General features: G+C 39.6%; 1 protein-coding gene across 3 annotated transcripts in view; it reads right to left on the minus strand.

Moving 5' to 3' along the window:
- Nucleotides 1-18,435, minus strand: part of pik3ca (phosphatidylinositol-4,5-bisphosphate 3-kinase, catalytic subunit alpha) — an 80,420-nt gene that overhangs the window by 38,534 nt on the left and 23,451 nt on the right. For all 3 annotated transcript variants that reach the window (XR_009063755.1, XM_057840144.1, XM_057840143.1), the window contains exons 7-11: nt 17,662-17,756; nt 16,447-16,602; nt 7,978-8,223; nt 5,020-5,105; nt 2,323-2,428 (exon numbers count right to left, since the gene is read on the minus strand). Coding sequence is in view for 2 of the 3 variants with exons in the window: in XM_057840144.1 (XP_057696127.1) it covers nt 2,323-2,428; nt 5,020-5,105; nt 7,978-8,223; nt 16,447-16,602; nt 17,662-17,756 (689 nt within the window). In the remaining variant the exon portion in view is untranslated. The remainder of the gene's footprint in view (nt 1-2,322; nt 2,429-5,019; nt 5,106-7,977; nt 8,224-16,446; nt 16,603-17,661; nt 17,757-18,435) is intronic.

Genomic DNA, 18,435 nt, shown 5'->3' on the forward strand with positions numbered 1-18,435 from the left:
TTAGCAATTAAGTAGAACCAAAGACGATCCCTCGGCTCTATTGCAGACAAATGGCAATTTTATTATTTTTTTTTTTTTTACTTTTTTACCTAGTAGTGTTTTTGTTGTGTGTTGTGAAAAAGTGCCTCCCTCTCAAATTTGTATTTTTACAGAGAGTAGGTACTCCACTTTCATGTTTAAAATCACCAAGAAAATTGGTATCCAATGATCTCTTGCTACTTCGTGCTTCAAACTTCGTACCCTCAGTCCATATGGATTAAAAAAAAAAAAAAAATACAGATGAGCAGTCATGAGCCGATCGCTTAGTCTCACTCTCGCTCCCTCCCTCTCCCTGCTCTTTGCAGGCAGTACACGTGCACTATATTTGATCTTTCCAGAGTCACGGGCACCAAAAGCGCTGCATGCGTCAATCATCGTTTAACTTGTTAAACAGTTGCTATGGCAACTCATTGTGTGTAAGTGAGAGGATTTTAGTGGCCTCATTCAATGAAGTGCTGCCTTAGAACAGACGGGCTCTGTGTGCGCATTGCATGAGCGGGGGAATAAGGAAGCGCGCGCTGGAATGAATGTGTGTGTGTGTGGCAACGTTCAAAGGCAGCCGGACGTGTTGTGTTTGCAGCAATAAACGCCACATGTTAAAAGTGATTCTGAGCCGTTTGTAATTTCCACATGTCACTCCAAGAGTCACAGCCAAGGGAGGTAACAGAAGCATTTAATAAAGCCAAGCATTTTTCTACTACAGTACAGTAGTTTATTCTTGTTTAAAAATAATTCGGAGGGATGTTTAAAACATCATAATTATTACATTTGAAGTACTTAAAGACCATTTATACATTTATACAGGGGTGCACATAATTTTTTCGCCCAGGTTCTCAGAGGAGGACCTGGAGATGTGACTTGGTCCTCATTGAGCTTGAGAGCCGACCCGCCTGATGCGATAAATTTATGACAAGCTTTACTTAGAGCCAATTAACTTTAATTAATTATATTAACAATTAATGCTTGATTAACATTGACTGGCACAACAAAATTGGCATTACTTTGAAGTGAAATGTAAAGAAATAAACATAAAAGCACCAATTCAAAATAAAGGGCATTATGCGGCTCCCACATTAACTCCAAGCCTTTTTAAAAGTGGGATGTCCTCCTCATAAGACCTCATTGAACGTGCATGTTTAGCTTTGTAAAATGCGAGCAAAAACACGTTTGTCAGTGCATGTCGCTATTCATTACCTTTATTCCGCCACTTGTCCATAGGGCGAGTGGGGTCATGTCTGACATCGATAGTTTGCTTAATTGCCACATGCTCTGTTTTTTTCGTGCTTTTCAAAGTTTGGATGGCTGAAATTCTTTGACCCTACATAAAATGAGCTGCTCTTATCGGCGACATTGGGATTCTCACGGCAAATTTTGTACCGCATTTCCGTGCGTCTAGCCATGGTACCTCCTGTAGCCACTTTTCAGCAAAAGTCCTTCTTTTTCGGTAGCTCCGATGACGTCTCTGTCGTCTGTCTTTTGACGGGAGTGGGGGAACACGGAAGTAATTACTCAGTGTGGCCTGCCTCTTCGACATTTTGAGAAGTTATTTTCTCGTGTCCGTCGCAAATACAGTGGTCAGCCATCGGTACGCAAAAGCGTATGGAAGCCGTTGAGGGCCAGCGCGTTTGTCTACGTCCAGTACGCATGTGCGGACCACTTATGTGCACCCCTGTATATATATATATATATCATATACATTTTTTAAATGTAAAAAGTGAAAAAACATGTCTTATATGTTTCCCTTTCCAATGCTAAATCTGAATAAATACATTGATTTTTTTTTTGGGGGGGGGGGGGGCGTGCGCCACTTCGCTGTTTTTCACTTATCGCAACGGGTTCTGGTCCCCATTAACAGCGAAAAACGAGGGATCACTGTATATACAGTAGGGGTTGGAACCTCTGGGTACCTTATGATACAATACGATTTGAAATACAAGGCTCATGATAACGATGATCACACAATATGGCAATACAACAATCATAAATACATGGGTCAGGACGACTAAGTATCACGATATATCACCTTATCGATATATTGTCACACCCCTTATATACAGTACTTTTCACAGCACTGCTTGTGCATCTCAGTAACATACATGTTGAATGAATAATGAAATCTTATACAGTAATTGTATGTATATTAATTGTATGTACATATTTTTATATCAATAAATAATACTGTATGTGGTAGAAAACTACATTATTGTTACAAATTTCATGATCAAGTCAATTTCAAACCAGCAATGTTTGCATGTCACGTTCTTAAATTGCTTTTTATTTTACCTCTTTTGCTCCCTTCCTGCCTTTGACTGAGCAAATGGAAAGGCAAAGTCTGGCAGCTCGCGGGACATCTGGGATGTACATGTCATAGGTCAGCCACTCATTCCACCTGCAGATAAACAATAAATGAGAGGGTTTGTGAAATAGCAGTCACATCCCATTGGGGCTTTTGTGGATTTCATGTTACCCTAAACACTATCAGATGCACCGAGACTTTAAAGCTTAAATAAAATTTTATATAATGCCCTTTGCCTTGGCATTGGTTCTACAACCCCGGAGGCTCGAGAAATTTAGTTTGAAAGGTGCCGTTTCTGAAACCCCATGGGAGGGTGCGTTCCCGGCGTCAGTGAGGGCTGGCGTCGTCATAGCATTCTGTTCGGTGGGCGTCGACACACACGTCTTTTCCGATGAAACCTTGATAAATGTATTTTCAGCCACGAATTTTACTTTCGGTACATCTCTCATATAGACACATCATTATTGCAGACTGTAGCAATTTGCAAACCCCTGCACTCAATCAACCGCTTAGAAAACAGCGCTCGCTTGGCATGAAATACGTACTGTATGAGAAGACATAGACTGATGTATCGGCTGACCAATATATCGGACTGATATTTGGAAATTTGACGTATATCGGTATCGTCCTTTTTTTAAATCAGACCGGCTGATATGAAAAAGTCAATTCAAAACTAGGGATGGGGACCAGAGATCGCACCATTTTTCAGATGGTTTTTAATTTAAAAAATATATAGATTTATGATTTGCTCCTTCATGCTCGTACAGCCTCATTCTCCCTCCTGCTGCCTTTCTTGATCAGCAGTGCACAGCGAGTTTTGCAAGTTAAAGTTAACAATGATTGACATACATTGAAACTTTGATTTTGCCAGAGAAGCTTGGCAGCGCTACCTTCAAAGACGCTGAATGTGTCAATCATTGTTTAGCTTGTTAAACACTAATGTGCTGTGGCAACTTATTATGTGTGTGTGCGTGGCTGTTCTCAACAGCGAATTTGACTGAACTCACTCGATGAAGCATTTAATAAAGACAAGCATTTTTCTATGTTATTCTTGTTTAAAAATAATTTGCATTATGAAGGCGGCACGGCGGGAGTGTATTACTGGAAGTATTTGTATTACTCTAACACACCTAATATAAATCAAATAGCATTCGAATCATAGTTTAAGAAAAAAGAGCAGAATATATTTCATATTATGAATAGTTGGACTGACTGGAATTTGCAGCGCTAAGACAACGGGCAGATAAGGGCACAACAGATACATGACGCCTTGTCACCAGCCCGGGTCGTTGGAATTGCGCTAGCGCGGTTCAAGTGGTTCGGCTGGCGTGATTACGACAATCAGACTAAAAGGTCAAATTCTAACAAAGGCCCACCACTGCCTAATGATGGCTTTAAAGGACAAAGACATCAAGAGTCCATGGAATATTTTGCAATCAAACTCGACATGACTGCGTAATACAAAACAGATTAAATTAACTTCACAATAGGACTCCTCAAAAATACAAGACCAAGATGGTTTTTGTTTTAATTACAGGGACTTATAAGGAAACAACGACTACAGTCAATTTAGTCAAATAAAATAGCTAAAATCTAAAAGTAGGATGTCAACTCGTTTATGATTACTGATGATCTGTCCTAATACTGGTTTCACCACCAGTGTTGTTAATCCTATTTTATAAAAATTATTTAAGTTTACAAATTACTTCTCCCAAAATATAATTGAGTTAGTAACTCAGTTACCTTATTGTAAGAGTAATGAGTTATGCAGAAAAGTAACTGACGTTACTTTTTATTTTCTACACGTGATTACGTTATACATTCTATAACCTCTTTCACATCAAAGATGTTTATATTGACTTATTGAACTCACCCCCCCCCCCCCCCCCAAAAAAAAATATCGGTCACACTTTTTACATTTAAAAAAATCTATTTTTACAAACTTTAACTTTAAAATGCTGTGAGGAAAAGGCCTTTTTGCTTTTCCTGTTGTACTGAACCCAGACCGAGGTACATACTGAACCGTGACTTGTCTGTATCGTCACACCCCTAATATATATATATATATATATATATATATATATATATATATATATACACATATACATATATATATATATATATATATATATATATATATATATGTATATAGGTATACATATCAAAATTTCTGATCTTTTCTGAGCACCAACAACTTCCTATACCGCTGCTTTTTTATTTATGTCCAGGAAATCATGCCGAGGGGTATCGTAAAGTATCTCCTAGCTGACCTGCCTTCACTCTTCCTATCTTTCTGGTTACCAGAAGTATTCTCTTCGTGAGAGTGTTCTTATCGATCTCTCAATCGCTACTTAAACCTTTGATAAAAGTTTTTCAGACTCTTTCTTATTCATCCGAAAATCGAAAAAAATCTCCTCACTTATGACCAGAGGTGTTTTGTTTTGGTATCACTATGCCCGTATTTCTTTCTTTCTCTCGGTCCCCCTGAATAATTTTCAGTCCAGCTGCATTTACTGAATAAACAACACAATATGAACTACAGTGACAGTATACCAAACTCCCAAGTCGCACATTAAATCTGTTTAAGCCCTTAAAAACACTCACATTTACAATTCTCCATGTCTCACCTGGTGAATATGACAGGTAGAAAAAACATATAAAAGCCAAAATGTTGAAATTGTTACCTGGGGTTAGAGCAGGGAACCCTCTGCGTGTTCACATTGTCACACATCTGTTCTCCTCCATGATAGATACCTGTTCTCACATAGATCTAACAAAATAGGTAAATAAGAAAACAAAACACTAGTTACTTTTAAAAATAGCAAAATTAGATAAAATAATCAAGAGATGATGAAGCACAAAATTGACACTTTACAATACAATTAAAGTGCCTGTGACACAAAAAAACATGTTTATTTCATATTACGCACAGAATGTTATGCTCCTGAATGAAATGGACCGCTTAGATGTGTGTGGAAGCGATCGATATATTTATTCAATTTATTGAATTCCGCGTTATGAAAATGAGAGACTTCCTACCATGGTCTCAGATTGAGGAAGAAGGGGAATGTGATGTCAGCGGACTAATTATTTTCAAAACACAGCCATTAGTATCATATGCAGAAGGACTGTGGATTCATGCGATTTTGCGGATTAATTTGTTTATTTTTTGCATCACGCCAGCCCAATGTGCTGCAGGCTTTTGTTGCTACACCAGGAGGAGTGGTGTGAGGCTTTTTGGATTTCCAAAAGATCCTGTTCACTGCAAATTAGTGGTAAAATAAATCCGACAATCAAGAGACCATTTGACCGATGACTGAGTAAGCTACGTGTTTTATGTTACTTTAAATACGGGATCATGGGAAACGTTTTAATAAGGAGGTGGCTTGCATTTTGTGGGTGACAATGCTCCCTGTCCACTGAGAAGGCCACTTGGCCGACGACCGGCGGCTTGTCGCACACCATGGTCGCCGGACGATAAAGGCGTGCCCGCCTATAGAGCACTATCCTCGGCTTGGGCCCGGGGAGCCCCCCTCTCTCGTCTTCGGTTCTCGATTGTGTCGAGACTTCGACCCTCATTGGCCCTCGTCATGTGGCCGCCTAGAGAGCACTTTACTCGGCTTGGGCTCGGGCAGCCATGGGCTTCGACGTCGGACGGTTTGTCCACCGAGAATGCGCCATTTTCAGCGTTCATTCCCCTCTGTATCCCCAGCGACGAGCACTGCCTGCCTGCCGGGGCCGCAGCAGAACAACGAGCCGAAACTTGCTCGCCGCCGGGGGCTGGCCGATCGGTGAAGACAATCCATCCCGCCGCCATGTGTGACATGAGTCGGGGTAGTTTTGTGTGATTTTTCGTTTCCCAAAGACTTGGAAAAGCCGCTCGGTTCAGGTTAGCGTGTCGCCTTGCTCTCACGCCTCCTGTTTTGTTTATGCTTTTTTCTCCGTCTCCGGAGGCAGGGAAATGACAAAAGCCAGACTAACTCCAGGGGCATAAAATACCGTTCGGAAGTTTTAAGAAGTCGGCACTTTTGACCATTATGCAGTAATTTAGCCCTGTTGTACTGAATAAATGCATTTTTAATATTTCATATTCTATTTAGCACAAGACTGTTATTTGTCATGACCATACAATTTATTTAGCAATTGGGGAAAAGTACTTAAATAAAAAGAATATCCTGTAAAAATATTGCAGTAGTGAAATTAAAACAACGGTGACATTGTGCTGCTCTCTGTCACATTTACCTCGTTCTGAATCTTCCCCCCTTATTGGGCTGGATTCGAAATCATCTGAAATTGTTACTCTGCCGATGTCATCACCCAGATAGAGGTGCTAGAGCGCTTTAATGACAGCCGGGGCTAAACGGCAAATTAAAAGCCTCATTTCTCGTCATCTGCGCTTTGCCAAATTGTTGTATACAGTCGAATCGTCTCAAAATAGGATTTTAACGCACATTACAATGATATTAAGATTTTTTTTATCGTGTCACAGGCACTTTAAGCATCATGAGAATTGAACTACTATAGCATCTACATTGTCCCACTGCTGTGGCCACAGAAAGTAATTAAGTTCAATGCTTAAAGGGACAGAAAACACGGAGTAAAAATATTTTTTGTGAAAGACGGTTGCTCAAAGTATTTAAGTATGCCAATGGCAAAGTTCTTAGATCTTGATAATGGAGATGGGTTAAACAAAAAAAATGACACTGCTTAGGAGCGCAATCAGTTTGTGAGATCAGTTATATCTATGCACACACAGCATGTTATTATGAGTATTAAATTAGAGCTGCCAAACGTTTAAAATTTTTTATCGAGTTAATCACAGCTTAAAAATTAATTAATCATAATTAATTGCAATTCAAACCATCTCTAAAGTATGCCATATTTGTCTGTGAAATATTGTTGGAATGGAAAGATAAGACACAAGGCGGATATATACATTCAACATACTGTACATAAGTACTGTATTTGTTTATTATAACAATAAATCCACAAGATGGCATTAACATTATTAACATTCTTTCTGTTAAAGGGATCCACGGATAGAAAGACTTGTAGTTCTTAAAAGATAAATGTTTGTACAAGTTATAGTAATTTTATATTAACCCCTCTTAATGTTTTCGTTTTAATAAAATTTGTAAAATTTTCAATCAAAAGAGAAACTTTGTAGCTCCCCATTGTGGACGTCGCCGAGCGGTGAAGTCACATGGGCTCCCTGCCGTTCTTCCACTGTGTCTTTAATTATGTAAGGTAGTGATTGAAATACACCACAAGGTGTCAATGGCGAGTTTTAAATTGCTTAGAAATCAAGCCAATGAGCCAAGGATTGACGCCGTAGTTCTCTGTTTACTGGCCCATCCATTGTATTTCACTGTCATTTGAGTGCTGGCTTCACAACGTACGAGACCTCTGATAGTTTGTATGTTGTGACAAAATATTGCCATCCAGTGTATTTGTTGAGCTAAACGAGAGCTAAACAAAATGTTTGAATAGAGTTTGACCAAAGTCTGAGCTCAGAAAACTGATATGTTTTTTCCATTTATTGATCAATATTCTTTATGCTGGGATAAATATGATAAATGTGTTGTCTGGCCCTTTAAATACCATGAACAATCATTTGTCACATGAATTAAGTCTATTCACACCTTGTCTATGTCCCTTATATTGACGTTAACATATGTAGCACAGAGGATCCGGATCCGCAGTGTTCCGTTGATGGTCCAAAGTGACTTGGCAGCTGCCTCGCCATTCATATATGATGATGCCGTGGAGATGCGACGGGAGTATGATGGCATGACAAAGTTATCGGTAGGCAACTGGGTGTAGAGGCTGTCCTTAGCCATGAGCATCAAGTTGGGCATTCTGCTCAGCATGATACAACTACGAATGTACTAGAGGGTGAGAAAGAAGGTACAAATATAAAATACACACAATATAACAAGTAATGAAAGATGGACTTTTGCAGCAGTCTGTAAATTTAGTTTTCGTGGATGCTAATGTGTTGGTCATAAAAAGTAGCTTCATTACTGAAAGCTAATAGATTTAAAAAAAAAAAAAAAAAAACTGTGAGGTTATGGTCATGCTCATGATAAATTCAGTCCAACTAGTGAAACTGATATTTGTAATGTTGCTACTGCATAATAGTGATATTATGAGGTAGGCTACCCCATTTCCATGTAGAAAGAGAGTTGCGACACTCCCATAGGGATCCATTATACGATTTTTACGAGCCTCGAATGGTTCCAAACATCGCTTCGACCTCTTTTGAATTTTCAACTGTCTGTATTTTATCAGAGGTGCTGTACGATGTATATGTTGAGGTTTATCTGTATGTGTATGTCATAATTATATACAGTAGTCCCCGGGTTACGAACGAGTTCTGTTCCTACGCTGGCGACGTAACCCGTATTGGTAGACGACTGGCTTTGACATGCTTGTTAGCTCAATTTTATAAGCTTTGAGGGTATCATCCTCATCGCAGAGTACCAAGTGCGTAACAGCCTGTATTCTTTACATCAAAAGGTTTGACATAATTGTATTTTAGAGATTTGTATAGATTGAAAAGTGATGTCAGCAAATAACAGACACAAATTTCTAATGAACTGATTTCTTTTTTTTTTTTTTTTTTTTTTAGGTCAGACGTTACATTTTCAAATCACTGTTGTATCCAGAGAAGGGTTATTTGACCCTTGGTACCTATTGAATCCATAGAGAAGAGTCATCTGACTCTAATCAGCAAACTTTTGTGAGCATTGAGGTCCTCATTAGTCATTCGCATTCACACTAGCAAATCCACAGGGTTTTTTTGGCAACAAAGCAAACCCAGAGGGGTTAGAAGACTGTTTCGAAACTCATGACCCTGTTTTACTACAATTACCATCTTGAATATTTGTAATGTTTTCATGTCAGACACTTCTTCTCAATAAATCCTCATCAAAAAAGGGAAAAAAGTGTTTTGATATCTTCCTAACATTTTTTTCGAATTGTACAAGTCAATCAAAATTGAAAAATGACTCATCATTATTCATTCAGGTGGATGGTTTTATGGTTTGAGAGGAGTAAAAGAGAATATTTTGTCAAAGCACATACCACATCTCTGAATTGAGGGGGAAGGTTACAACACCACCTCTCATCCACATACAATGCAGTATTGGACTTATAAAGTGAGTTAACTGCATTTCTATTTTATCGAGCTTTGCCTCCAGAGTCAATTGGCAAGCCCAAGTTTTGGGGGCCGTTTACATGGTGACTCTCCGAGAATACGAAAAATGTTAAATTTGCATTTGCATTTGAACACTGTCGCGATTCCGCATGAAAACGATGTAGTATTCATGCCAGGCCCTAGGGGGCAGTGCAGATTTACTGGGCGACAGAGAATAATGCACTTTGACCCCACCAAGCTCCCTCAGCCTGGAAAAAAAATATGCCCGCCCACTCGAAGCAATGTCATTTTTCTTTTGTTCAAAAAGGCACAAAAAATTGAAACGTTCAACATATTTAATTCAAAAATATTATTAAAACAGTAAATTAAAGCCAACATTCCACCATATTTGCTGTTTTTAATGTTTAGTAGCACCGGTGCGCACGCCCAATGTGACGTGTACGAGTGCTGACGTTAATGACGCGGTCTCGCGCCGCAGGAGCCTTTGATATGCATGCCGAGGAAGCCCCCCTCAACCCCCCGCAATCCGATTCTTCCACTTTGGAGGCAGGATTCAGAATTTTTCGTCTTCGCCGACAACATATGCACACGAGGCGAGTCCGCAACTCAGTCATTGCGTCTTTGTGTCGCAGAGTCGCCATGTAAACTGCCCCTTGGTTTGAGTTTTGGACATTTTCAGATGGGTTTGCACCACTCATGCTTGTCAAACACAATGTGGGGGGCTTCCAACTTCAAGTGTTGTTATTGTGCCAAACCATAGCTCCCAAGCACGCACGGACTCCTCTGCGTGACAAAACCAGTCCGACTAGTCGTCTGTTTGAGTGGTCTATTGTTTGACAAAGCCAAGGTAGCCCTATTTTGAAAATATTCAAGATGCTAATTGCAGCTATTCAGAGTGAACACCCATGCAGTGACCCCACAGGAATATGTAAAAAGGTTGTCTGCTTGATTGCTTGTTTGAGTGGTCTATTGTTTGACAAAGCCAAGGTAGCCCTGCATTTGCAAATATTCAGATGCTAATTGTAGCTATCCACCTGAGTAGTCAGTTTGGTATCGGGGTCTTCTGATTACTTTTTGGGCTTGCTTTATAGCAACAAAAAAAAAAAAAAAAAAAAAAAACAGAGACTTTGAGTGTTAAATAGCAAAAACCAAAAAAAGCCTTTCAATTTCATGTTTTGATGGCTGAGAATTGCAATCCATTTTTTCTGCTGCTCTTGGTCCTTGGGGAAACCATACATATGATAGCCTTTTTCGGACCGATTGGTGCATCCAAAAGCTTCAGAACCCACCATCACAGCCCAATAATCTATAAAATGTCAGGTGTAAACAATAGCACCAATTTCACCAACTGTTTAACTCATTTGGACCCAAAAACGTATAAGTACGTTCTATTTTTAATTGTTTCAGTGTCCCAAAGACGTATTTATACGTCTTTTAAGTTTTGTTTTTTTTTTTCAAAAAAGACATCTCTGGGTTCTGATTCAATTTATCTCCAAAGCAAAAAGCTGAAAATCCATTTTAAAGCAATAAAACTGGCTACTGGAAGGCAGTAGCGCATTTGGTAAGACCCCAACCCAGTTCAACGGCAACGAACGGCCAAGCCGCACGGTCGGGCGCCGGCGGAAGACGACCGAATGGATGCCAGGCGGCAGAGGACCGAGCAGAACAACCGGTAGGACGCCCGGGATGCCAGGTGCTGGACGACCGAGCAGAACGACCGGGACCACTAGTGCAGCGGACAATGCCTTTGAGTCCGTGCTGCTCGCGAGCAGAGCCCGCAGAGATTAAAAAAAAAAAAAATCTTTATGAGACAGACGGCGATGAGGTAAAAGTTTAACCGGCTGTCGCAGCCAGAACAGCGTCATCTTTCAGTTTGTTATGTGTAAATAAATTGTTACTTTGCTATCAAAAGCTTTATTTGTTTTGTTGTTTATCTTATTTTATAAAAGGAAAACATTATTCAGATGTTTGGGATGTAACTAAAGCAAAAAATAGCTGTGTATAAGTCAAAGTTATGTTTGAAATGTATGCTTTCACAAAAAGCTCAGTTTTTCCGTTTTTTAATCAGAAATTGGAAAATTGCTCAAACTAAGCTATTTTCTAATGCCGATTTCTAAAGAATGGAAAAAGATATGAACTAACTTTTTTCGGCTGAAAGAAGAGAGTCTAATCTTTCTTTTGGTGGGTTCCATGTTTATATAGCAATAGAACAGAATTTTCTGTGGGCCTTGCAAAATCAGTCAAAATCCAGTAAAACGGCCGGGAGCGAACGACCTTGCTCTGGTGAAAATGGCTGGGAGTGAATGAGTTAATAAAAGATATGCTTTTGTTTATCAAAGGGTAAAGGGTTGTTGTTGTTAATGTTATACATTATCTTTCATATATTACCACAAGTGAGTGAATCAAGGAAATCTAGACATTTTCAGAAAACAGAATTCTAGTCGTGAAAAAAGAAAAACCTAAATCATCTTGCATTTCAATGAAAATGTAGCTTTCCCGTGCTAATGCTAACACAAAAATGAAACTTTCCCTCCGCAACATGGGAAAGTTCCCTTCTGCGTAACAGTTTACATAGTTTTCAGTTGTCGCCTTACCACTCCAAATGTAAAACTAGCATTTACATATATGTTATAACATAGACATCAAGATACTTGACTGGTAAGCTTCGTCATTCTCTGCGCCCCACCTACCCGTAGAGGGCTGTGTGACTCAGCTTCATTATTAGATATCAGTGGGAGTGAAACTCTCACACATGCTTTTGAGCACAATGCAGGCTTACCATTCAAAAAGTAAGAAATCTGGACCGCATACTAACAAGAAGGATTGTCTCGGGAGTGATTTGTTTGAGGATTGAAGGTAATTATTATATTTTTCGTACCATGCATGCATTTTGAAACGTTGTGAAAAAAATCAGTTGTAGAAATTAGCCGCTCCATACCTCGCAATATTTACGTAAAATAACTGCCAACTGCCGGTTTTTGCTTTTGACCAAGAATCAAGACTGTTTTACGTCCATATCTATAAAGAATTCAGTTATTTAAGCATTTATTCACAACAATTTTCAATGGAAAAAGCCATTGTGGCAGCCTCCTTATCAAAACAAAGAGCTAACAGACTAGTATCATTCTTCGACAAATTTACGTAAAGTAAATTCAAACTGCCCGATTTTTGTTTTATTTTAACCAAGAATCAAGACTGTTTTACGTCCATATCTATAAAGAATTCAAGGATTTAAGCATTTATTCACAAGAATTTCAACGTAAAAAGCTCTTTGTTGTGGACTTGTGTGGTAAGGCGGCACCACAGTGAACTTAAAGACGAGCCGCACAATCGCCATATTTACGTAAAATAAACGCTACTCGCACGGTTTCTTTTGCTTTTAGCCAAGAATCGAGACTGCTTTACGTCCATATCTATAAAAAATTCAGGGATGTAAGCATTTATTCACAAGAATTTTCAACAGAAAAAGCTGACTGTTTGGCTAAGGCAGCCATGTAGGATTTTGTATCTCTAGATTTTATTTTAGACATTTCTGCGTTCATATTAAAAAACAATCAGCTTTTACGTGTTTTGTTTTCTGTAATATTTCTATCTAATAACTTTCAGTGAAGCACCGTGGTCCGACACCAGCCTCTACGCCGACAGCAACAAGCAGATCTTTGTCTACTTTCACCCCGTGCACCTTTGGAAGAACTGTACGGTGCTACCCAGGTGTCCAGGGGCTGAACTAGATGGCCAGCATCATTCACTTTTCTAAAACAAACATGTTTTTAGGAGCCTGAGAGGATGAGGACGGCCCGATTCTCGATCTGGAAGGTGCTGGCCATGTGGGAGAACTACAAGTCTGTCAAGGCCGGCTATAAGTTGAACCAGAAAGTGCTGCCGTGCTCTTCGATCGAGAAGCAGAGCTTCGGGCTCATCATGGCGGTCGTCAACCACAACACGGTTGCACGGGCAAGGAGGAACACAGGGACACACAGGGCCGACATCCTGGAGATGTTCCAGAGGGCAAGGGAGACCTGGAGACCGGCCGAGCGGTCCTTAAACGGCCATCTCTCCCATGGCCCATATGGCGTCGCTCGGAATGTCGCTGTAGGACTCCCTAATGTGCAGGAAGCATAAGAGCACCTGCTGGAGTTCCTGGAGGTCCCTCTTCGACTGTTTTGGTGCGAACTTCTCCAAGGATGTGACTTCAGAAGCGAGGAAGAACAAGGTCTTAGAGTTGCCGGCCGGCAGGAAAAGGAGCAGAGTCGAGGAGAGCAGAAAGGACACGGCGTGGAACAGGGACTTGTACAAGTCGAGGCGACCAGAAAATGCAAGGCATAGAAAAAGGCTATGTGATTGTTCAAAGACGAGGCTCACATCCTGGTAACACCACATTGATTATTTGCACTGCTAGAATGATAGGACCCCATACGTAGGGTCTCATAGGTATTTTTCATACGTATTTTATATTTATGTTTATTTAGATTTCACACTTGCATGTCACTTTTGAGATTTTAACTTATCCTGCACTGTAAAGGGATGCTGCAGTATTTCATCGTATAACTGTACAATGATAATAAAGGGCTATTCTATTCTATAATAAGTTGTGATTGTATATAGAATTCATTTAAATTCTATTTACATATTATTTATAATTGATTCTGCATGTTTTTCTCAAGTAATAACTTTCTGATGTTAAATTGAGTTATTTATTAGCTGTTGAAAACTTGCAATAAAAAAATAAAAAAATAATAAGTTGCTATTTTGGTCAAAAACTTTTATAATATATAAATATTGCTATTAATTTTGAAAATGTAGGTGATTATCTCTGCATTTGGTGATTTTTGCGCATCTAGTGTAAAATATGATAATTTTATAGCCATTTTAAGTTTTTTTTTATACTTATATAAAAATAATTAATCGGGATTTTATAAGGGAACGACTTTGAATATTTTGATGTCGCTGCTCATGGAGACTCATATATGGCTAAGGTAGGGGCCTGTTTTTGTTTTAGGTCTGTAGCAGCTTTGGTTTTTGAAATTATTTGAAGTTGAAGTTTTTGAAAATAGGCCCCCTACAGATCGCCCCCGTTTCCCGTGTCCTCTCAAGTATTGTGAAGTTTATGGTTATTATGCAATGACATAATACAAACAAGTACTTATATACAGTGGGGCAAATAAGTATTCAGTGAACCACCAATTGTGCAAGTTCTTCTACTTGAAAAGATTAGAGACGCCTGTAATTGTGAACATGTGTAAACCTCAACCATGAGAGACAGAATGTGAAAAAAAAAGAAAGAAAATTACATTGTTTGATTTTAAAGAATTTATTTGCAAATCGTGGTGGAAAATAAGTATTTGGTCACCTACAAACAAGCAAGATTTCTGGCTGTCAAAGAGGTCTAACTTCTTCTAACGAGGTCTAACGAGGCTCCTCATTACCTGTATTAATGGCACCTGTTTTAAGTCATTATCGGTATAAAAGACACCTGTCCACAATGTCAGTCAGTCACACTCCAGACTCCACTATGGCCAAGACCAAAAAACTGTCGAAGAACATCAGAGACAAAATTGTAGACCTGCACCAGGCTGGGAAGACTGAACCTGCAATAGGTAAAACGCTTGGTGTAAAGAAATCACATGTGGGAGCAATTATTTGAAAATGGAAGACATACAAGACCACTGATAATCTCCCTTGATCTGGGGCTCCACCAAGATCTCACCCCGTGGCGTCAAAATGATTACAAGAACGGTGAGCAAAAATCCCAGAACCACACGGGGAGACCTAGTGAATGACCTACAGAGAGCTGGGACAACAGTAACAAAGGCTACTATTAGTAACACAATGCACCGCCAGGGACTCAAATCCAGCACTGCTAGACGTGTCCCCCTCCTGAAGAAAGTACACGCCCAGGCCCGTCTGCGGTTCGCTAGAGAGCATTTGGATGATCCAGAAGAGGACTGGGAGAATGTGTTATGGTCAGATGAAACCACAATAGAACTTTTTGGTAGAAACACAGGTTCTCGTGTTTGGAGGAGAAAGAATACTGAATTGCATCTGAAGAACAACATACCCACTGTGAAGCATGGGGGTGGAAACATCATGCTTTGGGGCTGTTTTTCTGCAAAGGGACCAGGACGACTGATCTGTGTAAAGGAAAGAATGAATGGGGCCGTGTATCGAGAGATTTTGATTTTTTTAGTGAAAATCTCCTTCCATCAGCAAGGGCATTGAAGATGAGACAAGGCTGGGTCTTTCAGCATACGATGATCCCAAAAGACAGCCAGGCAAAAAAGGAGTGGCTTGGTTAGAAGCATTTCAAGGTCCTGGAGTGGCCTAGCCAGTCTCCAGATCTCAACTCCATAGAAAATCTGTGGAGGGAGTTGAAAGTCCGTGTTGCCCAACAACAGCCCCAAAACATTACTGCTCAAGAGGAGATCTGCATGGATGAATGGGCCAAAATACCAATAACAGTATGTGAAAAGCTTGTGAAGAGTTACAGAAAACGTTTGGCCACCGTTATTGCCAACAAAGGGTACATAACGAAATATTGAGATGAACTTTTGGTATTGACCAAATACTTATTTTCCACCACGATTTGCAAATAAATTCTTTAAAAATCAAACAATGTGATTTCCAGTTTTTTTTTTCCACATTCTGTCTCTCATGGTTGAGGTTTACCCACGTTGACGATCACAGGCCTCTCTAATATTTTCAAGCGGGAGAACTTCCACAATTAGTGGTTGACTAAATACTTATTTGCCCCACTGTACGTGATTTTATCAATTTTTTCCATAAATGTCGCAATCACCGCTGTTAGTTCCATAGAAAACCGTTACAGCGCTGCTTGTGCTGTGAACTATTCACGTCTACATGAACCACGTGACCACCCACGGCGATATCAGAACTCTCTTTCTCCATGGCTCTGGGCTACCCTACATTCAAGGTATGCTAACATTACACTTACCTTATATTGGCTAATAGGGTACTTTTCCAGCAGGTACTCATCACAGCCACAAACTTTAAGGATGTATTTACCCTGATATTCCTGAACACACATCTTCAGTTGTTCAGGGGAGAGCAGCATACTGCGTGTCTTCTTACGAATGGCCTCAGCAATCACCTGCGTTCGAAAAATTTTATTTATTTATTTTTTTTGTGCAAACAATCAAAATTATTGGTTTATTAAAGCAGCCTTTAAAACAGTATCCATTATACAGTATATTGGATAACAAACCACCAGCAAATACATTTGCTTTGGATCTCAGGTGATTCTTGAGCTGAGTTAAGTTAAATGAAGGAAAATACAGAAAGGATTTCACAAATTGTTCAGTATATACAGGTAGTCCCCAGGTTATTACGTGATTTCGACTTTACGACGCCGGCGTCTCGTCCGCCATTTCATGTCCAGTAATTTTTTTTTCTGTTTTGTTATTTTATAGTGCTGACTTTTGTTTGTAATGCATGTTTTTATTTTGGCAAAGTAAGCGTAGAGCAGGTAGCACTTCCAAATGTGAGTAAGAGCGCACATACACACGAAGAAGGTGCATTTGCTCCCACGAAGAAGTCGCGCAGCCAAGTGAAAGAGAGAGGAGAAAGATTACAGCTGCAAGCCTGCGCGTACATTTGTTGCTTGTGAAGCAGCCTCAAAGGCAACACGTGTATGTAACAACTTTTGTACTGTTTCTTGTACGTTTTCAATTGTGGTCGAATACTTCGGGCATTATTTGATAGTTTTTGATTATGTGCGGACGCTAAACGATACATGCTAATGGATTGTTATTGCTGTATCAGCAGCTAGTTATAAACACAAATTTGAATTGCTGTTATTTATGATGAAACTGATTCAACTTCATTTTTATTTTAGTTTCATTCTGCAAGTGTTGATGTCATGAGCAGATGAATAATCAACAAACCATATGGACGTCTGACATTGTCATTTCGGAGTGTAGATCGCTGTCTAGCTCGGACTTAGCTCCAACTTCTTGGTCACGACAATACAATGACTTATAATACATGTTTTTGGATAGTTATTTTGAGATTTACAGGGTATTTAAAGGGTTCATTCAGATTTACGCGGAAATTCGGGTTACGTCGCAAGCGTATTGTTCGTAATCCAGGGACTACCTTACTGCATGTATGTGTGTTTGTGCATGTGTATATGGGTGAAATGTTTACTTACCTGCTCAGGCACACAGTCATGGTTGATCTTCAATGTATACTTTTGTTTGTCGTTATTTGGAGAAACAATAACCCAAATTACAACAATAATTTGACCTAAAACAGAGACAAAAAGCCAACACAGAGATGAGAAAATTGATCAATAAATCAATGGGGTCTTTTTTTCTCGGGGAGCAAACATGCTTGTAAATATTCTCAAACATCCAGGTCATAGTATTCTGAGGGCATTAAATCGATTGCAGCTGGATTGTTCTGGTTGTCTTTGAAGATGTTTTGCCTCTCTTCCAAGCAGGAAACATACGTTCATGCAAGATGGCTACAGTGCTGGCCAAAAGTATTGGCACCCCTGAAATTCCGTCAGATAATGCTCAATTTCTCCCAGAAAATGGTTGCAATTATAAATGCTTTGGTAGTAATATCTTCATTTATTTTGCTTGCAATGAAAAAACCCCAAAAGAGAATGAAAAAAATAATTATGATCATTTTACCCAAAAATCCAAAAATGGGCCAGACCAAAGTATTGGCACCCTCAGCCTAATACTTGGTAGCACAACCTTTAGATAAAATAACTGCGAACAACCGCTTCCGGTATCCATCAATGAGAGTCTTACAATGCTCTACTGGAATTTTAAACCATTCTTCTTTGGCCAACTGCTCCAAGTCTCTGAGATTTGAAGGGTGCCTTCTCATAACTGGCATATTCAGATCTCACCACAGGTGTTCTATGGGATTCAGGTCTGGACTCATTGCTGGCCACTTTAGAAGTCTCCAGTGC

This window comes from Corythoichthys intestinalis, chromosome 7 (genome assembly GCF_030265065.1).
Source record: "Corythoichthys intestinalis isolate RoL2023-P3 chromosome 7, ASM3026506v1, whole genome shotgun sequence".
Classification (NCBI taxonomy): domain Eukaryota; kingdom Metazoa; phylum Chordata; class Actinopteri; order Syngnathiformes; family Syngnathidae; genus Corythoichthys; species Corythoichthys intestinalis.